This window comes from Macadamia integrifolia, chromosome 3, assembly GCF_013358625.1.
Source record: "Macadamia integrifolia cultivar HAES 741 chromosome 3, SCU_Mint_v3, whole genome shotgun sequence".
Lineage (NCBI taxonomy): Eukaryota > Viridiplantae > Streptophyta > Magnoliopsida > Proteales > Proteaceae > Macadamia > Macadamia integrifolia.
Window position 1 is genome coordinate 28,595,230 of NC_056559.1, and position 25,285 is coordinate 28,620,514.

The following is a 25,285-nucleotide window of genomic DNA, read 5'->3' on the forward strand; positions in this document are numbered from 1 at the left end:
AATATTATGAATATGAGTATTTGAATATGTAGGGGTAGGATACTTACTAGACTAGTTCTTCAAATGCATTATTGTTGTCTCTAATGTGGCACTCAACTTTTGTTCTCCTATTTTACTTAAAATAAAAAAAGAAAAAATGATTTTTTCCCATCCCACTTACTTCCAAAGAAATTTCGATACTATTCATGGAAAAGTTGTTCGATATTGTGTTTATCTCTCTCCTCCGCCTATATTCTATTTTTCCCATAGAATTCCACCCCACTTCCATTTCCATTCAAATAATCCTTTCTAGTCATTGGGACGCCCAGCACAGCATCAGAGCATTGTGAGAACCTGGGCATGCACCCCAACACACATGCACACACCCCCAAGTCCTTCCAGCCTTTGGATGCGCACAGCGCACTAGGATGCCCAACGACTAGAGAGGTTTTGAGTCTCCTCCATTTCCTCTCCCTTTCACCAAATTCTACCCCATGAAAAATTACATATCCCATTATTTCCTTATCTTTTTTTCATTGTCAACCCAACCCACAACCTGTGGAACCACTCTTACAAGTTTCCAACCCCTTTTTATTTATCAAACATACAGAACTGGAAGGTTTCCTACTTTGCTTTTCTTTGTTTTTGGCTTTTTCCTAGAAAGCTTATTCTTCTATATAAACATTGTTTCTTCATTTTCAGATTTTTTTTAATTATGGGAAATGGAAGCATATTAAACATGCTTTATACTAAAAATTACTAAAATTGATAGCTAAAAAGCTTTCTTCATTTTCAACCAAAATATTTTGAATTTTTCTCCCTCCTAGTACCTTCTCTAGAGACTGGATCATCTATGTATTTTTTTTTGGGTAATGATCATCTATGTATTCATACAGTCATACATATACGCTTCACATATGGTTAGGTGATGACATTAATCCCATTTGTTGCCATTAAGAGTGCATGAAAAGGGCATTTATGAAAACAAAAAAGATAAACATTACCACCTTATAACGACATGTGAAACATACATATATATATACTTACGTAACCCAAACTCCCTTCTCAATATTGTGGACCTAATACCTCTCAATTTTTTTTTATTTCATTTTGTCATGAATGATAATATGGTTGGAGTTCAACATCAAAACACTTAATTCATAATTTAGATGAACTAATGTTTGATCTATAGTAATGTACAATTGAGAAGTTCAATAGATTGGACCATTTTTCTATGCAACTTGCTATATGCATTGTTTCACCCCTACTCCTTTTTAATGTCCAACTTCCTAAAATCTTAGGTCAATATGAAGGCTCCATACTACTTTAATTTGTATTTTGGTCAATTCCATTTATGGCATGCATCTCAATTGATGTGTTACCAAAATCATGTAAACTGATGATAAAAACCATTAGCCTGGCCATTTTACTAGACATGGGCTACTACCTCTTGCATGTCACATGTATCCCTTCTAGCTAATCCCATAAATCTATCTTGTGCACATTGATGACAAAAGAGAATATTAAAAGTGGAACAACCAAATGTTTCATCATTTTTTCCCATCAATAAAGTATACAAATATCTTGATAATATTACTATATATTTATCTGAAATAGATTTTAATATTTTTTTTATATTTATACCACAGGGAGAATTAATTTGTCCTTATAGCTAACTAAACGGGATGTGGGGTTCCCAAAAACTTTGGAGATGCCAACTATAAATAACACTTGAGCCCCTAACAATTTTTGGATACATAAAGAGAATATTTTCAAAATGACTTACTTAGGACACGTTTACTTTAAAGAGATGATGTGTAATAAAGAGAATAATAAAAAAAGTTTTATTTAATATCAATAATAATTGTATAACTAATTCAAAAACATATCAAATATGTCTTATTCTAAAATTGTAAGCTTTTTTTTTTTTTTTTCCAACCAAATTATATTGAAATTTTTTTCTTCTAATACCTTTTCTAGAGATGGTAACACCTACTCATTCAGATATATGATACTATTTGTCCCATCAGCTGGCATTAAAAGTGCATAAGGGACATTACAGATCTTATAAAAGATGCACATGTATGGGCAGGTGATCTATACTCCTCTATATTGTGGACTCCATATATTTTCTTATCATTGTACATGTACTCTAACTCCAACCTTGCAACTTTTTCTTTCAATTACTTTTCATTACATTTCACTTTGTCATGAACGACGACAATGTTTACTAAAACACATGTGAGATATTTTAATAATCTCTATCAACTCATCTCATATTTGAAAATATATGAACGTTCAATGTCAAAACACTCAATTCAACAGTTTGAATGAACCAAACTTTAATGAATAGTGATGCACAATTGACGATTTTAATGGACTTGACCATTTATTCCAAGCAACCCTTGCACAAGTGGTGGTTTCATGTCACTCTCTCTCCTTATTTTTTTTCTCTTGTTTTATGTTTATCTCTCTCCTCACTGGTATTTCTCCAATACCACTAGTGCGCATTTCACGATTAAGAACAATTGGCATGCACTTCAACACCTTCCCAACTGTCAGATGCGCATTAGGGGAATTGACGTGATGCTGAGGATTCGACTCCCAAATCCATGTTTACCCCCTCCCCTTTTTTTTATGTCACTTCTTTCTTAAAATGTTAGGTGTAGAAGTATCTTACCAAACAAAAAAGTTGTAAAAGTGGAGAGGACAACATGAAGGCTTCACGCTACTTTTAATTCATATTTTGATCAATTCCATTTGTGGCAAGCTTCTGAATGGGTGTGTTACCAAAATCATGTAAATCGATAATAAAAACCATTATCCTGGCCACTTTACTTGTCCTATGCTATACTACCTCGTGCATGTCACATGTCTCTTTTCTATCTTATCCCATAAATCTATCTTCTGCACATTGATGATAAAAGAGAACATTAAAAGTGGAACAACCAAATGTTTCATTATTTTAGTCCATCAAATAAGTATACAAATATCTTGAGAGAGAGATTTTAGTAGAGTGTTTAATTTTTTCTTAGTTGGTCTGGTATGAAGTAAAGAAGAAAAAATTGTTGATTTATTTGATTAATATTGGTTTTCTTATCACTTCCCATTAAATTTAGTCGAAGAGAATAGATTGTTTACACATGTTTTAATTTTTAAAATATTTCATGTCACCTTTTGGGTTATGAGAAGAGTTGATGTGGTGATTCCAATTCACTATATTTTATTTTTTCATTAAGTTTAAAAAAAAAATTGATATTTATATCATAAGGATAATTCATTTGTCCTTAAACTTATCAAAGGTGATGTGGGGTTTTCAAAAATTATGAACACGCCAACTATAATTAACAATTGAATCTCGAACCACTTTTGATCACACAGAGAGAATTTTCTCAAAATGGCTTACTTAGGACCCTTTTGCTTAGAGTGATGATTAATTTACACTTAAGACAAAAATAAAACCAAAGTTCTATTTAATGATATAACTAACTCAAAAACATACTAAATATGTTTTATACTAAAATTGAAAGCTAATTCTTTCCCTATTTTTTTCTACCAAATTTTATTGAAACTTTTTACCTAATATCTCCTCTATCTTATAAATTCCACATGATTTCATATCATTTTACATTTAACTCTAAATCCACCTCACACTCAATTGGAAGGTCTTTTTAAATTTCATTTCATATCATTTTATTTCATTGTACTATTTATATTGTTTCAATTCATTTTACTTATAATTTATAACATTAAGATAGGACATCCAAAATAACATCTATAGCAACATCGCCCCTTATATGGGACTTACAAGCCCTAAATGATAATCTGTAAGCCAAGTAGAGAGATTAACATCAATATTTATAGATTTAAAAGATATTAAATGTTGAGAAATTCACTATAAGAATGCAAACAGCTACCATGGCCAACAGTTTGGAGAACTCTTTTATCTATCCACTTGCGTATATCTCTAGAATCGGTCCATATATATGTCCAGCTCTCCGGCCCTTTATAGTCTATGCTCGAACCCCCATGTCCATGCTTATCACAACAACAATAACAACTCAGCAATATCGATATCCTACCTAAATGGAGTCAACTACATGAATCTTCAGAATTTGGTTCCTCTCCCATCTGGTTGTGTACCCTCCAACTCTCATATCATACTGTTAAGTTTGTCTCGAATCCTTGACCCATTTTGAAGATTGACCCGCCCCGACATATTTTGGTGGTAATCCAAATGAGAAGTTTTCTGAGATCTGTGATGAAAGCAGAGGGGTTGGATCTGACCGACCACGACCCGATGGATCGACCCGTGACTTGGAGGAGTATATAATATACTATCATCTTGTTAGTAAGTCATTGTAATTTAGGGGTTTTTCAAGTTAGGGTTTTAGAGCGAGTTTTCTCGCCACTGCTAGAGTGTAATCTCTCTCGCTTCTACATAGTGAACTACATCTTCTTTTTTGCCCGAGGACATAGCACACCATATCGGTGTGTAAACCTCATTAAATCTCTGTGTTGTGCGAATCTGATTCTACTTATTTTCATATTTCTTGGTGTTTACCATAACACATACCACCCATGGGGTGTGGTGTGGTTATAGGGTACATCCAATTGGAGAGGATACCCTCCAACCTCATCTCATACCATCCATGTTTGAATCTTTTTGTGATCATCCTGCTGTATCATAATACATGCATCTCCACACAAATTTCTGGTTAAATAGTAATAAAACCACCCAACCGATCGCTGCATTATTAGATGGATCAAAATTTCTATGGAATAATAATATAGGATGGTTCAGACATGGTAAGCGGTAAGCCCAAGTAGCCATCAATAGTGAACATGACAGATTGTCCTGGAGGTATAATACTTACAGCCATCGTTTAACATAATGGAATTGATCTTGAGATCGGATGAACCTGATATTAATTTGATACGAATTGAATCACTTGTAATGGATCGGATTAGATAGAAATAACCTTAGTTGTCATTATTATTTGTATCAATCCAGTGATACGGTGTCAGACAGGGTCAATATTGATCCGATCCAATTGATTCAAGTTGACCTAATTCCTCAAACCGTGCTTACAGCAGATAGGTCTAAAATGTCAAACCAGAAACCCACCGATTGAAATAAGAAATAACAATTAAGGGTTCTCTCATGATTTTTTTTTTTATTTTTTTATCTTGCTAACGATGAGTATCCAAGCCTTTGGCTTGACTAGTCCTGTGGTCCATACTAACCCTACAATCGCATGGACTGGGTCATACCGAGGTTGAATGAGAACCGTTCAATTTTCACCGAAAGTAGTGAATAGTACTAAACCCCCCGAATGAGTGGCTCGAAAGAAGTAAGAGGAGTTGAACTCAGAACCACATGTTTCCTAATACAAAGATTCATTGCCAATCATATCATAAGAGGAGTTGAACTCAAAACCACACGCTTCCTGAGACAAAGATTCCTTACCAATCATATCATTCGCCATGGCAGTCTCAAATGATTTTTTTGGATATCTATAGCAAGTATAGGATGTCTTTTTTCTATGTGAATTTGAAGTCATCTAATGCAAATTTCTTTATATGCACATTAGCTTTTAAGGCTTTGAGTGGAGATGAGATCCTCCTAGACCATAATCTTCTGTAACAATTTCACCCTATATGTGAGTTGCCTAGATGGTTAGGGCGAATTAGGAATTGTGCGGATAAATATACAGTCTCAGGTTGGATTCTCCATTTATGCATCTTACGACAAGAATAAATAGACACATCAAAGAACATGGATGCATACAAATATGTGAAAACGTCTTCCATCAGATGACTAAGGATTGGAATTCCCATCAGATTCTCTCATCCAACCTTAACTAGCTAATACTTATGAGATTACGTGGGCCCCTATTGTGTCTTGGCAGATGTAAATGAAAGGTTGAGCATGGACCTAAAAAGGTTGACCATGGACCTAAAGACACAAGATTTGGTAATCCTAAACACTGAAAAGACCAACTAAACCGGAGAAAAAAAAAATATTCTGTGATTCATGCCTGCCATACGTGATGCATATGATGTTATGTGTTTCAAACACTGAAATGGACGTATTTAGTGCACCAGATTTCTGCCATTACAAGGTCTTAGGAATCATAAAATACATTATATATAGTTTTACTTCTACTTCACGAAAAGATTATTTCTCGAGTTCAATTTGCGATCATTATATGTTTTAAACATTGTCATTCATGTGAACAACACCATCCATGAGTCATGAATCATGTTCCATCCCACATTCCTTGCTTACGCATTCAACCCTTTTAGTTTAAGAATGTTCACTATCATGGCGGGTAATTAGTGGAAGGTAAAAAGATCATTGAGATAAAGGATGAGCTAATACTATAATACATTATCTATAATTTTCTTCTTCCAAACAAACAAATTTTAATTTATAGGGCCCATTAATCTATCTAAAGTTCGGCCCTTAGTAATGTAACATCATTTGATGTGAATCATCGAGCAATATAAAAGGCAATCATGTAAATTGGCAAAGGAAAATTATATCATTTGATATGTAATACTATTTCAATCCCTATTCTATGAAAAAAGATGCCTTTTGGAGTGTATCCATTAACGTGGACCAGATAAGATCAAGGTAACTATGTAACCTGACAAATGTTAATTATGTAATCTGGTCTGTAATATCAGTTTTGCCCCCATATTACATAGATGACCATCTTTCTTACACGTGCCAAAGAGTGCAAAATTGATCAGGTTACAATTTCAGTATTATGGTTGGACAGAACAGAACTATTTTCTCTTACCCAAAAAAAAAAAAAAAAAAAATCTCTTTTATTTCTAGTAGGGAGGGGGGGATAATTTGTAAGGATGTAAACGGATCAAATTCGGCTTGAATAGGAGTCTATCCGAATTCGAAACTTTTAAATAGAAGCCTATCTGAATTCGATCCATTTATCCGACCGGATATCTAAAATACTATTAAATTTGAATTCGCTTATCTTAAGTGTAATAGGATATTATTTGATCCGATTCGTCTAACAAATAGATACCAAATATCCAATTATCCCATTATAACTTAGACTTCTTTGTTTGCCCGTATGTAATTTTAAATGAAAATCATCACACATGCTCACTCACTCTCAAAAAATACAAAAATCAATTCAAGCAATTTAGCTTGGAATCACATAGTCGAGAATCACAACAAAAACCAACTATAGGAGCCTAATCCAAATCTGTTTTAAGTTCAAATGTCGAGAAGATATGAGACATAGAGAGTAAATTTATCTAAAAAAAAAACACTTGGTACTCCAATAACTACACAAATCCATCCTGAACCAACTAAACTCAACTATCTTGACGAACTGAACTCAACACAAATCCATCCTGACCAGCATCACATATGATATTTCTACACTATTATTATGTAATAAAAATTAATATATTTATCTAATATTATAATAAAAGAAACAGATTCGGAGAAACATATATTCTTTTCCATTAGATAGCTAAATGAATCGATTAATAATCAATCGGAAACTAGGATTATCATATTCGTATCAGCATAGTTTTTGGACCGGTTAGGATAATTTCCGGATATGCATTTTTCGAATACGGATACCCCTAGAAGAATACGAACCCGGATCAAATACGGATTTTCGACTATCCATTTACATCCCTAATTGATTTGGGCACCCCAAAGGTAATAGTATATCTAAGAGTTTTAATCGGTTTGATTCTAATTTAGCACAAAATATGAATGGTAGAAATTATTACTAAAGTGTTTATTAAATGGTTTTAATAGCCCAAATTGAAACTAATTAATAAATTGTTCCAATTAAATGATTTTTACTTATTTCAATTTCAACTTTTATATTTTTTGCCAGTTTTGGGTAACAATTTTGGCCCTAATTAAGAACGAATCAATAAGCCCAATAAAAAAAATCTGATGTTGTTGGGCTTGAACGACGCTATATAAGCCCAGATTGTGACTTGAGAAGATAAGAACAATTTAACATAATTTGCATGTTATAAATCTACTATAATACACTAGAGAGCATGTAATGATTCCAGACTAACCAGTTGTTTTAATTGGTTTAATAGTGTTCAAGTTCTTATCGATGTATATTCAACCGTTTAAACGGTTTCACTCCTTAAAATCAAAATCAAAATGTTTATTAAGGGCCCATTTGATAACGTTTCTTCCGTTTCTATTTCAAGAAACGGTAGAAACATAAATTTCCGTTTATAGAAACAGAAATGGAATTGAAGGTGTTTGATAAGTCATGTTTTTAGAAGTCGATAATAACCAGTGAAAAAATGGCCACAAGTCGTTTCCAGAAATGGCGAAACAAGAACTTGTTTCGCCTGGGTCGTTTATTGAACCATAAATAAGTAGAAATTTCTATTTATATTTCTGAAAATAAGTGAAACAAAACAGTTTTATCAAATGCTTTTTGCTCTGTTTTTGCTATTTCTGGAAACAGAAATGGTAGAAATGCGTTTATTGAAACGTTATCAAACGGGCCCTAAATGTTTCATACTTCTTAAACCAAAAGTCAAAACTTTGGTTTTGATTTAAATGATTTAATTCGATTTCCGTAAACAGTTTTGATTTGCGGTTGACACCCTTAGGTACATCCTTACCCCTGTCCCTCTCGCGGCCTCTCCAGCAGCCTCTCTGCCTCGATCTTTGTGGCCCCCTTCATGCTTTTCATCTTCCCTCCCCTGCCCTCTGTATCTCCACCTTCTACCTATGTTGAATGATGAAGTGAAATCCCTTTGAAGGCTGAATTGGAGCCTTGTATGTGGGACTCAAGGATCGAAAGAATTCCATATTCCTTGTCTTATTTTTATGTTTTAGTAGTGAAAGATTTATGCATTCAGATGTCTGGAAGGTCTAAGGATCGACTCCTATCACATGTGTTTCTCCCCCCTTCTTCCCCTTTTTTTTTTTTTTTTTTTTTATCATTTCCCCTCCCCACTAGTGTGCGTGAGTAAAGTCCCCTTGGACCAGTTCCTTATGTAATAGCAAAAAAAAAAAAAAAAGTCTACGCATTCAAATAAGAGGACTTCTCTCTACGTAAATCCATGGGGTTGTGATTTGTGACCGTGTAGGTCCATCATTGCTCTATACCCTGAGTGTTTAGATAGACAAACGGCCCGAGTGAGAGGGGTGGAAGCCACACAAGGTAAAGGTGGGCTCACCGCTCACCGGCTCGACCCCAGTCCCTAAGCCCTGTGTATCTTAGTTTTGAAGCCAACGGTTCAACGAATTTTTTTTCTTTTTTGGAGGTGAGGGTGTCATTTCAAAGAGAGAGAGAGAATGACACAATCTAGCACCCTAGAACGTGTCAAGCCTTTACTCATATATTTATTGAGAAAAGATTTTTTATAAGGATACGTGTGGCTTCCACACCTAGACAGGAAAGAGGGTAAAAAGGCTGCTCCACCCTCATGAAAGGCAAAACAATTATCACCCCTGAAGTTTTTGCGCATGCTCCTCCATATGAAACATTTTTTTATATTTTATTTTATTTTTAAAAGAGATCTACCAAACGTTGGAACGGTGATTTCTTTTACACACTCCCACATAATAAGTAGTGAAATCCATACTTTTATATATAGATATTTGGATCGATATATAAATTTAACCATAATGTCCACCATTACATCGATATAGAATCGAAGAAGTGGCTGAAACTGATATTGCCAATCTGATATCCTAGCCATGGTGGAACCTCATTGACACACACTATCTCTTCTCAGAAAAAAAATACAAACCTCCTACTAAGCGGGCCCATCTCTTGCCCTCTCATTTTTACGATTTCTTATTTTGATGAAATTGAAAACTTTTGCCTTGATTTTGTTTTTTGCTTGATTGATAAGGATTTTTTTGTTTTTTATTGTATAATTGATAAGGTTATGTTTAGATGGTAAGAAAAAAAAAATCATAATGAATTAATGATTAATTTATATGTCTTTCTCCTCAATTATAAATTGATTGAAAAAGTCTTGTTAATTTGGTGCAGGATCATAAACATAGGACAATGAAAACACAAATAGGAGCATCTTCAGTGTACACAAGGGGCAACATGGTCTTTTTATATCCATCAATGTTTGAGTGTTTCCTACACTAGAGCAGTAGGATTCATTTTTTACGACAAAATCGTTTGCAGTGAGACAGTGAGGTGCAATGAGCATCCAATGGCTGAGGTGCATGGCCGAGCCTTCTCAACCGTTGGATGTTCACTGCCCCTCAGCTGCATACAATTTGGACTCCCTTTTTCTCTTATAATTTTTTTATTTATTTGTTTCTTACCTTTCGAACATAGCCTAATCTTAGATACTAATCAATCCAATTGATTTGGATTGGATTTTGAATTAGAATTTGGAATTAATTTGGCTCTTCTTTTAAGCGTCCATCGCCTAAGTCGGTCCATAATTACGTAAACAAATGCTATGTGTCGGAGTGAAGATCGAACGCTTTGAAAATATTTGAAATAAAAATTAAAAAACATGAGGTGCAAAAGGTGAAGCATTAAGAACCTTTGAATCCTCACTTGAACACGGGGTGTTCGGAGCCGGATCCACTTAAAAGTAGACAGTCTGACATCTCACGTGAGAGCTCTATCATAATGAATAAAAATTCATTTTCCTTTGATAATACGTGGCGAACTGACCACGCATATCCTGCCCTCGCCCATACTTCAGAATCTGGGAGAAAACCGAAAGATAATGTAATAAAATAAGGAGAGGGTTTTCAGTTGCTTGTGTAGAGAGGAATCTCTCATGCTAGACAGTAAAAGCTCTTGAAACGGCATGATCATTAAAGGGTCAAGAATGACAAATAATGACACCCACAGCCAAATAATGGAAGCAAGTTTGAGAAAAAAAAAATGCTTCGAAAGGAAAGCGAAGAAGGATTCGACTCCTTTCCAACAATCGCCATTGGTGATATGCAATATATGCATACTTGTGTTTGATTGAAAGGTGATTAAAACATGTTGGAGAGGATTTGGATCCAAAGAAGAATGCCACCTTAGAGAATCACAAATGTCATGCATGTCGTATATGCATCACATGTCATTATTATGTATTTCAACACCTATGTATACTTTTATCTGGTTGAAGAATGGTTGGAATTAAGGGTGTCAATTTCAGGCCCGCATCAATAGGCTCGATCGAGCCTGATACGTTTATGACCAAACTTAGATCGGCCCGATTAATAAACGTGTCGTTTATAAACAGGTAGTACAAGGTGCAGTCACCTAGTCCGATCGACCCGACACATTTACAAACCCAATTTGAACTGACTCATTTAAGCCCAACCTAGCTATTTTTTTTTTTTTTGTAGAAATACTATTTGTATTTAGTACTAAAGCTATGTGATATGTTCAGTTGAGAACATTCATCTTCTTTATGAATAGTAACCCGTTTAAAATCCACAGATGTTCAAAGTGCTAGGGATGTCAATTCCAAGCTGGCACCGATAGGCCTGACCAAGCCTGACCAAGCCCAATACGTTTATAAATAGGTAGTCCACAGTGCAAGGGCTAAGCCCGATGGGCCTCCTAAACTGCCTGGCATGTTTACAAGCTTGAATCGGATCGACATGTTTAGCCCGACCGTTTAAGGCCCGTTTAAGGTTAATGGGGCTGGGGTGTTACACATGGGCCTTAAAGCTTTAAAACTCGTTGTGCCATGTTAAGGATGTTGTAGGTTATTAACTAATCCAATAATCTCTTCCTAGGCGATGTAAGACTAAAATTTGGATGATACTGTATAAGGTTAATGGAGCTGAGGTGTTACAATTACCTTATTTAAGGTCTGATTATAGACTGGAACTTGATCGAGTCTGACATGACACCGATCGAGATCAATTCATTCCTTAAATAGGTAGGTTATGGTCCAAGGATATAGGTCCACTAGGCCCGACTAAATCCGATCGAAATTGACTCGGCCCGACTAATTGACACCTCTACATAATGCAGCCCTAGAAATTGATCTCCGACTAAATCCGACCGAGACCGGCCCGGCCTCACCGTTTGACATCATAGGTGGAACCTCGCCTTTGGACCGTGGATCCAACGAAGAATGCCTTGCTTGTCGGCACACGGTGGACGTGTAATGATTAATTGGGATAGGCACAAATAAAGGAAGCATGATATGCGGAAGAAATTTCATCCTTACCTGTTATAGATGACCCACTCATCTCTGCCCATTCTTGTATTTGTGTTGATCTCGCACTCTCGCTTTCGTTCTCGATTCTGCACACACACAGCTGAAAACGATTTTCCAGACAATGTCGACTCTTCAGGTCCCCTCATCGCTTCCCTCTACTTCCGAAGACTGTGAACAACTCAAGAAAGCTTTTGCAGGTCTCCGTATTTCTTCCTTATTTCGTTCCTGATCGGATACTATCTTAGTCGATTTGCTGTTTAACTTTCTGTCATTTCGCTTTGATTGATCATTTGTGCTTGCACTTTCATTCTGTTTTATGATCGTTTCTGGTAGATCATTTGTGCTTCCATCTTCTTCTGTTTATGATCGTTTCAATTTTTCCAGCTTCAATGTGCAGAAAGATTGGTATATTTTCTGGATCTGTTACGGAAGAAATGCAACATTTACATTTTTTTGGTTGCCGATCTTATAATCTTCGAGTGATCAATGTGTAATGTGTTGAGAAATGCAATATTTACCCTTTTTGGTTGCCGATCTTATGATCTTCGAGTGATCAATGTGTAATATGTTGAGAAATGCAATATTTACTCTTTTGGTTGCCGATCTTATGATTTTCGAGTGATCAATGTGTAATATGTTCGAGTACATTTGTCAGTTGAAGTCTGTTCATGTGATACCTGTTTTGGTTTTGGTTTTGATTTTGATCTGGAATCCTTGGTGTGATCCTTAGCGTAGTCCGTGATGGTGAAGATCTGCTGCACTTTTTGAAGTCTGTTCTTGTGATACCTGTTTTTGGTTTTGATGTTGATCGAAAATCCTTGGGTGTGATCCTTAGTGTTTAGTCCGTGATGGTGAAGATATGCTTTTTAGATGTGCGTTTTGTGAAGAAGTGTTCATGCTAATCAGATCTTGATTTAGTTGTGCTTTCACCGATCAAGATCAAAAGGGTTAAATTGGATCTCATTTGTTTCAATGAGCGTCCAGCTATTTTTATTACATTTCATCCTTAAAATTGTACTGGCTTGTTCTGGCCTTCTCTAGCTACTCTGTTTCAGCTTTATACGGGATGTCGTGGAGACTAAGTAGCAAAACTCAGGCCCAGTTTCTGATACCTCTGTAGATATGTTTTTTGTTCTCTCTCTCTCTCTGTTAAGGCTGGCAGCAAACTTGTGATATCAGTGTATCATAATGAATTCAGTGGAACTTGTGTTGCTCTCTCTTTATGGAACTGGTTTCAGTTTCATGTTTTAGATGTACTGATGCTGAGAAATTTTGTTAAATTTTGAACAGGATGGGGAACAAATGAGGGCCTAATTATCTCGATATTAGCTCACAGAAATGCAGGGCAGCGCAAGTTGATCCGACAAACTTATGCTGAGACTTATGGAGAAGACCTCCTCAAAGCGCTGGACAAAGAACTCACAAACGATTTTGAGGTCAGTTTTTCTGGACGTACTTATTTATTTGCCTCAATTTGGAAATTGCTCCGAATCCAACACTTCTGGGTTTATAATTGGCTAAATGACACAATGTGTGGTAGTGTCATTGCAATTGTGTCAACAAAGGATGACCCTTTTATTGTTGAGGGTGTAATTAATTAATCAGGTAGTGTTAATACATCTGACATCCCAAAATGTATGTGTTTTCCACAGAGAGCAGTACTTGTGTGGACATTGGAACCTGCTGAACGTGATGCCTTTTTAGCTAATGAAGCTACCAAGAAGTGGACGTCAAGCAATCAGGTCATTATGGAAATAGCTTGTACAAGGTCTTCACATGAACTACTTCTGGCGAGGCAAGCCTATCATGCTCGTTTTAAGAGATCCCTTGAAGAAGATGTTGCACATCACACTACTGGGGACTTCCGCAAGGTATAGCCAGCCTCCCCTTTGGCCATTGTAATGTGTTGTGTACTAGCAGCTTCCTGAATGTTTCAATTGTTTTAGCTATGATGGTTTTTCTCAGGTTTCATATACAATTTATTATGGCATATACTTGGTCTTGATTGGAAAGAAATTTTCTCACTTAATCTGGCTGCCTTTTTTCTGACCAAGTTGATTGGAGTAAATTCAATTTTGTGTTGTAAGAAAAAAGTATATTAAACATATTCATATGGGTTTATCCCTGTTGCTGTATTGTACCCCTTTATTTTCTCTGCTAGACAAGTTTGTGAATCAGATTTCTTTCTGAAGTACCAACACATCATATTCTATGACAAGGTTAAAAGATGATCCTTTAGGTTTTAGAATTATTTTTTTTTTTTTTTTGGCATAATTACTGATGTGAAAAAGTAAGTTACTAATATCATACATACTGGACTCGATGAGTTTCCATTCAACAGTGGCATCTCGGTTTGTAGAAGTTCAGCAGCCCAACTCTGCTTTATCCCAATTAAATGGGGTCTGGCTCTCTGGATCCTCTTTCGCCATCTTGGTTTATAGAAGTAATGCCTTTTCTTTTCTGTACAGATTATCAGAATTTGCAATTTATAGGGGAAACTATTTAACAATGCTACAATGCATAATTAAAGACTGAACTGTCTATTAAATTGTTTTACCCTTTTTTCCTACTTTGATTTGCATCAAATGTTCTTTGTTCAGTCCCAAGTAGGAGAATGAGCTAACTTCTATTAAAGAATCTTTTCTTTCTTCTCATTCTGTCTGATTAATCACTGCCTCTCATCTAATCCCAGCTTTTAGTACTTCTTGTGAGCTCATACCGTTATGAGGGACCAGAGGTGAACATGACACTGGCAAAACATGAGGCTAAGACACTCCATGAGAAGATCAAAGATAAGGCTTACAATGATGAGGACCTCATCAGGATTCTGACCACAAGGAGCAAAGCACAACTTAATGCTACTTTTAACCACTACAATAATGAGTTCGGAAATGCTATCAACAAGGTATGCACATGGTTGTTATCAAAGCCATGCCAACTGTAACCAATTAATGTCCTTTTGAAGGTCAGAATAGCAATAGAATAGATGAGTAGCTCTACTAGGTTGATATTTGGTATGGGAGGTCCTCTATACTGGAATTTCCTAACGCTGGCAGCTACAAAGAGAGTTGGCCATTTACATGGCTATGTCATGCCCTTTTGAATGTTGATTTATCATCTTTAAAGGTCTAAACTGACCTTGACTTCTTTTTACAGGATCTGAAAACTGATCCCAAGAATGAGTTCCTTGCTCTTCTGAGAGCTACTGTGAAGTGCTTGACCTTTCCAGAGAAATATTTCGAGAAGCTTCTTAGGCTGACGATCAACAAGATGGGAACAGATGAATGGGCCCTCACTAGAGTTGTTACGACCCGGGCTGAGGTGGACATGCAACAGATAAAGGAGGAGTACTACCGCAGGAACAGCGTCCCTCTCGATAAAGCCATAAGCAAAGATACATCTGGGGACTATGAAGAAATGCTTCTTGCCTTAATAGGGCATGGGAAGTCTTGAGGAAAGTTGAGTACTTGAGAGAAGATACTTGAACTTGATCACAGAATATGTTTCTTGCTCATTACCATGCTTAGATGCATCTATCCATAGTTTTCATGGTTTGAAATAAAGACAAGTAATTTAATATCCTTGTATTAGTGCGTAATTAATTACTACATAATATGTAAGAGTTGCTTTCATCTCTGTCAGTGTTAATTTTAGTTCTTAAACAAAGAAGCAGGCATGGATGTACTCCTTGATGAAGTGTAGGTCCATATGTGTAGCAATAAAGTGTCAAGATCTTTGGATGGAAACCTTAGTAGTGGCTTCCCTGAGGATTCGAGTTCAGGACATCAGTCTGGTAAGTGGTCATTGTGGCTCCTCCTTACATCGGCATGAAGGGAAAAGAATATTTTATCAAGGATTGAGTTTCTGTTAAGGAGAAAAAACTTTTCTTTACCACAAGGCTCGAGGCTGCTTGGCGTATTGTTAAGGATGGTGGGGTGAACCCTCCAACACAGGTGAGGAAAACTTTCAGGGGATATTTTTTTGGCTGAAAAAAGAAACTTTCCCCGGTGAGACTTTACTACTTCATCTAAACAATTTCCTAGATTAAATGGTATAAATCTCTTTTGTCATATTTAGTAAGTCTCTTTTTCATATTGATAACAATTAACTTCATCACAAAATGATTATGCATATAACAAATCAATATTCATTCTATCCACGTGATATTGAACTTGGGATATCATACCCAAAACAGATATCAGAGTTTGATGGATTTTAATTTAACAATTCTGGGAGATTGGAGAAAACCAATAAACGGCAAGTACATTAATTGAATATAAGTTACAATTTAATTTGCAATAAAAGAATTGGACCGAGGGAATTCATCATGGTTACAAGGGCGCATGGGAAAGAAGGGGAAGAGGGAACACAGCTTCTGGACCCTTGGATCATGTACCTCCAAAGTCCTAAATATTTGGTCACTTTGTTCTGAGTGGACAACTTAGTTCATCTCAAGGTGAACATAGGATTCTGTTGTGAAAGTTTCTTTGGTTATCTTGTACGAGTGGAACATTTCTCACCTTATTTCTCCTCTTTATAAGTGTTCTTAATAGTGGTTATCTCCAACTTGGTTGACAGACATTTCTCACTTTGTTTCTAAATCTAAATATTTACCTTTCCCATTTCCTTTCATGAGGGTAGTGTACTTAGTTAAGAGGGGTAGTGTACTTAGTAATTGAAGAGTACAGTAGAGGATGAGAGACTTGATATTATTACTCCTAGCATATCAGCCAAGACTACTGTGTGATTAAAGGATCAATCACTTTATTTATTTTGTCATGAATGTAGTTGGTATCATGGAATGACGGCATTGGAATCCTGATTGACAAAAGCGACACTCTGGACCTGTCGCCATCCATCATTCATCCATAATATTCCATACCCATCTCTGCGTCAAACAGTAAGTAGGAAGGCTAATTTGGTAAATTAAAAAATGTGGTAGATTGATATGGCTACCCTAGTACTTTTCCATGTGTTAGATTACATTTTTGAACAGGAAAATAGAAGCCTAAAAGGTAAGGTGGCTCCTACGCCCAACACAAAGGGGCAATACGATAGCCACACCCCTAATGAAAAGGGAAAATCCCATACCACCCCTGTTAATCTTCCATGTGCGCTCCCATCGACAGTTGCGCTGGGTGACCCACGCTGCCTTTCAGTAAAAGGCCTCTCCCGGATGGGTATCATGTATTTCTAAAATATTGAGAATCACCAGTTCCCTACAAAAGCCAGACATTCTCCAACCAAGGCTACCATATATTAATTGTTTCTTGCAAAGACTTGGATTGATTATTTTTCTTGGGACATATATCCTGAATCATGGGTTATGTCCTGAAGAGGTACAATGAAGTATCTGTTCATGGGTATGTCTTGGAGAGGTACAATGAAGTGATGAACAACATTATCATGCTTATTTCTCATACTGAACCACTTCAACTGTTCTAATATTCAATATAAATAGGAGATGGTAACTAGACTGAATTCATAAAAAAAATGGTGGGTAGACAACTCCATTTACAATGTCATAGAACAACTATTCCATTGTTAGAAGATAAAAATATTCAAAATTTAATTTCCATGACAATAATACATATCACTGTCCACATTTATGAACTAGAAGCAAAAATTCTTATCTTTTACACTATACAGAAATCATGGAAACCATATCTAATCAACTTGAGCCATCCAATCCTGCAAAGAATAACCAGCAAGAGACTCTTATGGCTGCAGTTCCTAAATCCGATAGTTATAGAGTAGTACTGATGGTGAAGCACAACGATGCCCCTTACCATGGGGAGAATGTACATCATTTCTTCAAAAGTGTGCGTGAGAAAATACGCTTGCAATACGGGCTGGTGTGCAAAATTGCTGCGTGGGGACGGATGGCTTCCACCAATGAAGCATGGAGAGGACCCTGGCTTCATAACAACAGATTAGAACAAAACAAAGAGACCAAGTCCATGTCTATCTCACTCTAGCACCTCAAGTATGAAAGCGTTAGAAATGGAACCAACCTTAGTAACTCCAAGAGCAGATTGAATCACATAATTTGCAAAAGGGTCTTGCAACAACTGTTCAAAGTGTGGATAAGATAGAAATTCATGGACGATCCTTGATCGGTTATCCTCTCCAAAAACTTTGAGACACTTTTCAACAACATTGCTGCTAAACTTTTGTGTTGACAGGTGCACATAGTTCCCTTCAAATTGAGAAATTAAGTAGGAAGTGGCGGTTGGGATCTTTAGCTCTAAGACAAATTGAACGACATAATTTCTGAAACAGTAAAAGAGATAAAAGAAATGAGGATCAAAAAGAGAAAAACTATGTGAAAAAGTGTCAACGATTTCGTCCTTTTTTTTTTTTTAACTATTTAAACCAACCAAAATGACACATAATTTACAACACTAAAGGAATGAAAAACTATGGAGGGATCTTTGGAGAAACCTGGAGTAAATATTTGATAAAATAATGAACATATCATGACCCTCATAGACCATATAAAGAGAAAATGGGTATGTACTTTTTTGAAGAAAAGTTGAGAAGTGGTATAACAAACAAGAAAAAAAAGGTTCTCATTAAGCATCTCTTGTTCATCATTTCTTAACCATGCCCTCGCTTCTGCTCCGACTAATACTATAACCGTCTTTCCAATCAAAACTACTTCATCTATAAACAACAAATTCATGAGGACTCCTTTTGTTTGATAAGAATAGGATCTCCTTCACAATGCCCAGATGTTATCAAATAATAGAAATACATTAAGGTCAAACCTATACTTTTCTAGTACATATGTCATTAAAAGAAGTCATCTTCCCCAGTTGTTGAAGTGACATTTACAGCTTCATCACACCCCTCAGTTAAAAATATCTAATTGAGATCTTTTTTCATGCAATAACCAACTCTAGTGACCTGTAACACTGTATTATATTAAGCCTTTTCCCCATCAAAACAACCATCATACCTTAAGTGCTGGTGTGCAATGTCGCCACACATGAAGATATGTTAAGGTTGCAAACACATGGAATGCTCAAAGGTGGCTACCTTATGCACCAAATGTGTGAAATATGACGACACAATCCACACAGCTTTACATGTATTGCGAAGAAAACCACAGATGCATATCATAAAGAAACAAAATTTTCATGTGGTTTCAGCAAGAAAGAATATCATGTGGTGGTGGTGGTAGCTAAGATATCATCCAATATTTTCAAAGGCTTAAGTTGTGACTCGACTTGGCAAAGGTTCAAGGCACAAGGCTCAATACATAGAACATAAGCCTCCGAAGCATTTCCTCAAAAGTAAATAATTACTGCTGAAAATATATAATGTACAAACATGAAAAAAGCTAAAGACAAGAAATAAAGACATGGCATATACCTTAAGAGATATTTTTGAAAGGGAATACATGTAGTCGACCTCACTTAGTTGAGATTTTCCTTAATTTTTGTTGGGTTTCTTTCTTTTTTACTTTCATGTTACTTACATTAATCCTTTTTGTTTTTGCACGGAACCATGTAGCCGACCCATTAAGTTGAGATAAGGCTGAGTTTGTCTTTTAGCAGTTCTTATTTATTGCTGCTAAAGGTAAATTTATAATGATGATGATGAGTTTGGATCCTCTACACGTACGTTCACTTGGACCGTTGGATGTACATGTGAGGATCCAACACCTGTCCCACTTCCTGCCATTACAAGAGTGAAGAAAGGTATATATGGAAGCAAAAGGGAGATGTTGGATCCTCACGTGTATGTCCAGGTGAACTTATGTGCAGCAGATCCAAATTCGACGATGACTAAGCATTGCTTTCTAAAGAGGTGGGACCTATTATCCTTAGCCACTAAAAGTGTCATAAAAACATTACAACTGCATGCTTTTCTTAGAGTTTGGATTTGCTGCACATACGTTCACTTATTTGTATATGTGAGGATATAACACATGTCCCACTTCCTGCCATTATAAGGGTGAAGAGGGAAAATGGGGTACATACGGAAGCAAAAAGGGATAGATGTTGGATCCTTGTATGTACGTCCAGGTGAACATACATGCAACAGGTTCAAATTTTTTCTCTTGTAGTGTATCCTTCCACATACTCCCCTATGTGTCCATGCAGGCCTTGTTATCCATGTGCACTGTTTTAGTATACATAACAACTTAAGTGCCTTTTCCAACAAATTCAGAATTAAAAAGGCAAGAAATAGTTTACTATGTCTTAATGTTGTATAAAGCACACTGGTTCCAGCTTTCCATTGCTGACTAATATGCATCATGTGCTTTGCATTTGTATAAGCCTTGGCTTGAAAAGAATCTCAACAAGCTCTTTGAAGGGTTCTTTAAGGCACATGCCTTCTAATGTACAAAATAATTTGATAATGGCATTTCGGTCTCAAAAAGGAAAAACTGAGCAAAATAAGAACAATTCATTCACCAAATATAGATAGCAAGTCTGAATGAATTGCTATACTAGCAAAAGAAATATTACACATTCATCAATAACCATGCCGCAGCATGTTCGATGTAGATACTCCTTCCATGCAATCCTATACATAGTTTTTAAGGCACTGCTAAGGCGTCTGATGCGGTTTAGAGATGGTAAGGCAGTGCTCCGCCTTACGTGAAGTAGAGCCTTATGGGTTTTTTTTTTTTCAAACACATTTTAAAATTACTTGATGAAGATTTCAAATATAGATTTTTTTATTGGTAGGTGTATAGTTTTGTTAATACTTGAGATGTATGGGATCAGCTTTACTCCACCAAAAATAACCAAAACAAACAAAACAAAAACACGATTCACAAACAGGGTTTGGATTTTGTCAAGGGTTTTAAGAAAGGGCTTTGAGAAGGAATCAAGGAACAAGGAAGAACCACTGATCCAGGCGACCATTTGCTCCGACAGTGGTGAGCTTCATTCTTCTTTGACAGGAGTAGAGATATAGTGGATGACCTTAGGGCTTAGACACTCATTTTGGCATCATAGAGGTAAGTATAATAAATACTTGTATTTTTTATGTCTTCTTTTCTTTATATTTATAATTTTGTTTCATAATTATATATTTATATTATATGTTAATATGTTATGATGATTGATGATTGAATATTGATGATTGATGATTGATGATTGATGATTGATGATTGATGATTGATGAAGATGAACTTGGTTTATTCACTTTATTGATTTGTTTTCTTAATGAATATCTTACATTGGTATGAATATGAACCTTTAATATTTATTTAACATATGAGTAATATGATTCAACTAAGATTTGAGCCAAATAGATTGGTTTTATAAAAAATTACACAGGAACGCTTTAGTCAATAAGGCGACGCTTTATACCCGCCTTATCGCTAAGGCGCTCCAAAGACCCTCAAATGCCTCCGTCGCCTTACCGCCTTAAAAACTATGACCCTATATGTAAAGTACAATAGTTGTTCTAAAATGACAAGGATAGGTGCACAAAGCATCTTAATACTCCAGAGGAGCTTCTGATGCTAGAAAAGGCAAGACAATGGCAGCACTTCAAGGTCCATGGGTTTTTAAAAAGCAGAATAGATGCAGGGGTGACAAGTTCAATGCCATTCTATGAGCTTCCAAAGAGGATGGCCATGCAATTAACTAATGCTACTGTCATAGGCAAGTCACCACCTAGGCGTCAAATCACCCTTTTCTTGAAGGGCATCTTAAACACCCAGGTACCTTCACATCCAATCCCCCTCCAACGCTGATGTAAATTGAGTCCTAAAGATGAGCCAAAATTGGACCAATGCTGTCCTCAAAAGTTGGCCCATATTTTAACCCATTTCAGGCATATCGAGCAACTCTCCATTGACAGTTATTCCATCTTGTGTGGGAGTCTTCTTGTCAGATTAATCAGGCTGTCAAGTGAATTAGAAGCCCCAAAGCCCCCCCCAATCAATGAGCTCTAGTTCTGTCTCTTGTGAGACTTGGGCATCAAGAATTGAAGTTTCCATCGATCTCTACAGCAGTTGGATTATTCTGGTTTGTTTGCGTAATGATTCAGTAGTAGTTTCTTTCTATTGTCTTCTTGTAGAACAAAGTAGTTAGTTTGTTTATTTTCTTGTCAAGCAAGCAATTCAATTTGGGAATTAGTTTCCTATTTCACTACTTTCCTTCTTGTAAAGGTTTCAAAGCTTATTTATTGTAATTGATCCCAGCTATTTGGGAAGAGATTTGATAAACAAAAGATAAAAAGTTTTCTCCATGGTGTGAGGGTCGAATGAGGGGTGGGATCGTGGGATGCCCAAACCAATTTGAGGGGTGAGAGGCCTAAGGAGAAGGTGGGAAGCCAGATCCATTTCATCCTTCTTCTTCCCCCCTTCTCATCCGTCCATCAAATTCTGTTTCTTTATTTATTTTTTATTTTTTGTTATTTCTGTTGAGTGGTTATGAGGATATTAAGAGTGCAGTTGATTTTGTTACAAGGATCAACTTTCCCCCAGAAGTGCTGCTGTTACTGATTCAGAACACCAACCAACAGCCTTAAATTAGGGTTTTCAGGTCAGGCCATCGAGTTCTCATAAGTCCCTATCTACGATCTGCAACAGCACCTGTTTTAGGGTTTGTCCAGCACCCTAAAAGGGTCCTTCAACCAGAAGAGTGAAGCCAATTGAGAACTGTGTCTGCTGATTCTTGAAATATCCAGAAATTCCCTATTTTAGCTTAAAATCAAGAACTGCCATAACTTACTCTACACCATCAGGTAAGGCTCTAATTTTGAGGATCAACTAAGAGGCCTACCAGGGGGAATCCACATGGATTTGGGAGCCATCTGAGGTCTGTGTTGGATGCTGCAAAAAATCTCCAGAATTGACCCAAATTACATTATTCTGGTTAGCTTATTATCTCTTCAACCTGTGTTCCTTTGAAGCTGCAATTCTAGGGTTATTTCGGGCCATCTAGGACCTTCCTTCTAGCCTTACATCAAACGCCTTGGATTGCCTAGAGGCCATGACAACTATGTTCATCGGCTCCTCCTAATGTTTATACATGAGAAACCAAAAGCAAGCTAAGCTTCCCACTCATCACATAAATAATTCTTCAGTTTCCACATAGGAAACTCTATTCCCAAACTTATTCCCTTCGCCCCTAAGAGAATATGTTTGTCACTTATCAAAGAAGGAATTAATTACCATCTTCTAGCTACAAACAATTCAATTCCAATTTTCCAAAAGAAAAAGATAAGCATCAAAGAAAGTGAAAAAAATGCACACAACTTTTTATTAACATAGAAGGATCCTATAAATTTTCTTTCCCTAATAACTACTCATTAGCTGTATTTTCGCCATCTATATGGAAAGTAAAAGCATGCACAAAAAGAAGAATCAAGGTTACAAAAGTTATAAAACCATAGAAAATTTAGCTTTACATATCATTATCCTGAATTTTTTTTTAATTTGGAATCAGAATATAACGAAAATTTGTATGCTACATCTGAAAATTTTTCATTTATGAAAAATAACAGTATTTATGCATAGTGGAGACTGTCAGATCATGTTGACTAGTAAGCAACAAATCACAAGAATTCAAAGATTTCTTTCAAATAATTTACCCAAAAGAATCTTGAGCGAGAAGAAGTCCATTGGTGGAAATTTCTGCAACCAATTTTTCTCTATGTTCTCCAGTTGAATGAGCAATGCATCGTTGCAAAACGCAACACCCATGCCGATGGGTTGCTATATCAACACAATATTTTGAAGCGGCTTTGAAAATGAACTGCCAAAAATAATAAATAAGAAAAGGTACATTAGATACTTTTCCCTGGAAAAAAATTACAGTTCCTAAATAGTGACAAATGAAATAGGGACATGTTTGTTACCCAATATGAGAATTTTTTTAAACTACTGCAGTTTTCTAGTTCATTTCTTAATTCCTTCATTTTTAGAGTAACTCTCCCATTTCAGCTACATTTCTATACAAGTCAAAGATACACAAATAGACAAGATTTTAAGTTACTTAAAAAGTACTGTTGCAGCAATCCAAGAGGCTAAAAGGAAGATAAGGCAAGATAGTAGTTCTTCAAGCATAGACTCTGTCTCACTGGTAAACAACCAAATAATTCGATGCCCCAGTACCTTTTACTTTATCTCCATTATACATAATCAGATCCTCGGAATTCAGAGAAATCCCCCATACTGCCCCCTTCCTGGAACAGTACACAACATATAAATTTTCACATTTGACAATAGTGTTCAGAATATTCATGCCTCGTTAATTAGCATGAGCTGCAGCTTTGGCTGGAACTTGATTTCCATTAAATCAAATAATCACTATATTGTACAAACTGCAAATGGATGATCAAACTAAGTTTCTAGAGATGGCTCCACTATTTGGCAATAGCACAGCTAACTCATTGCATTGCTGTTTGCAATTCAATCAAATGTAAACTGTGTTGAGAATATTTGGCATGACTATGGGGGCACAAGAACAATGAAAAACCTTCACCGCATCACAACACCCATTTTTATTTCGTTCTTCCTTACTCCTATATGGTCCTATATGGTAAGCATCATTTACAGAATTATAACAAAAAAAATAAAAAATGCTTGCTTGAGTTAACTCTCCGTGTGCTCAGTCTACTGGTTCTATGATGTCGTAATTTTGTTTTCTTTTGATAAAGCTTTCACAATCACATTTTACTGATCACTTGGAAAATAATTCACATTCCTCCCTTTATATAGTCTCTTGTGCATGGCCTCCATTGAATTGTATGATACAGTGATGCTTACCACTGATTTCACTGACATAAGATGAAGACAATAAATAACAGATATTTTTTACAACTCCCAAGTTGTAAAAGAAGACTAAAAATCCAAATGCTACTCGTGAACAAATCAAAAGCATGGAAAGGCATACGAGAGGATCCACTCCCTGGGCTGCTAGGGGCAACGGAAATTCACCCAAAGAGTATATGTTCTCTCCTAAAAACTCAGATATAGCCTGCCACACATGCAACAGATCAGGTAGATTTTTGAGTTGTCAACTTATCATTGCCTAGTTTAGCTTGGGTATTGGGAAAGAAACATTAGTACATTACCCTCTATCTCAAGAGAGAGAGAGAGAGAGAGAGAGAGAGAGAGAGAGAGAGAGAGAGAGAGAGAGAGAGA

General features: G+C 36.2%; 2 protein-coding genes across 4 annotated transcripts in view; one reads left to right on the top strand and one right to left on the bottom strand.

Moving 5' to 3' along the window:
- Positions 1-12,161: 12,161 nt before the first annotated feature.
- Positions 12,162-15,797, top strand: LOC122074549 (annexin D1-like). The gene is made up of 5 exons (XM_042639421.1): positions 12,162-12,362; positions 13,456-13,601; positions 13,818-14,036; positions 14,858-15,070; positions 15,322-15,797. The coding sequence occupies exons 1-5, from the start codon at positions 12,287-12,289 to the stop codon at positions 15,616-15,618; spliced, it is 951 nt and encodes a 316-aa protein (XP_042495355.1). The 5' UTR covers positions 12,162-12,286; the 3' UTR covers positions 15,619-15,797.
- A 1,815-nt stretch (positions 15,798-17,612) lies between these two features.
- The window catches only part of LOC122074096 (pumilio domain-containing protein C4G8.03c-like), a 21,101-nt gene continuing 13,428 nt past the window's right edge, over positions 17,613-25,285 (bottom strand). The window contains exons 3-6 of one of the 3 annotated variants that reach the window (XM_042638931.1): positions 23,731-23,894; positions 18,180-18,438; positions 17,955-18,079; positions 17,613-17,856 (exon numbers count right to left, since the gene is read on the bottom strand). In XM_042638931.1, the coding sequence (XP_042494865.1) occupies positions 17,972-18,079; positions 18,180-18,438; positions 23,731-23,894 (531 nt within the window). In that variant the 3' untranslated portion in view covers positions 17,613-17,856; positions 17,955-17,971. Of the gene's footprint in view, positions 18,084-18,179; positions 18,439-23,730; positions 23,895-25,285 lie in introns of all 3 variants that reach the window. The other 2 variants (XM_042638930.1, XM_042638929.1) reach the window with 2 other exon arrangements.

Bases quoted from the DNA above. Each gene is read 5' to 3' on its own strand.
- LOC122074549 (XM_042639421.1), top strand. From the start codon at position 12,287: ATGTCGACTCTTCAGGTCCCCTCATCGCTTCCCTCTACTTCCGAAGAC. The intron at 13,602-13,817 runs GTCAGTTTTTCT...TGTTTTCCACAG, and splicing joins AACTCACAAACGATTTTGAG to AGAGCAGTACTTGTGTGGAC. The intron at 14,037-14,857 runs GTATAGCCAGCC...ATCTAATCCCAG, and splicing joins CTACTGGGGACTTCCGCAAG to CTTTTAGTACTTCTTGTGAG.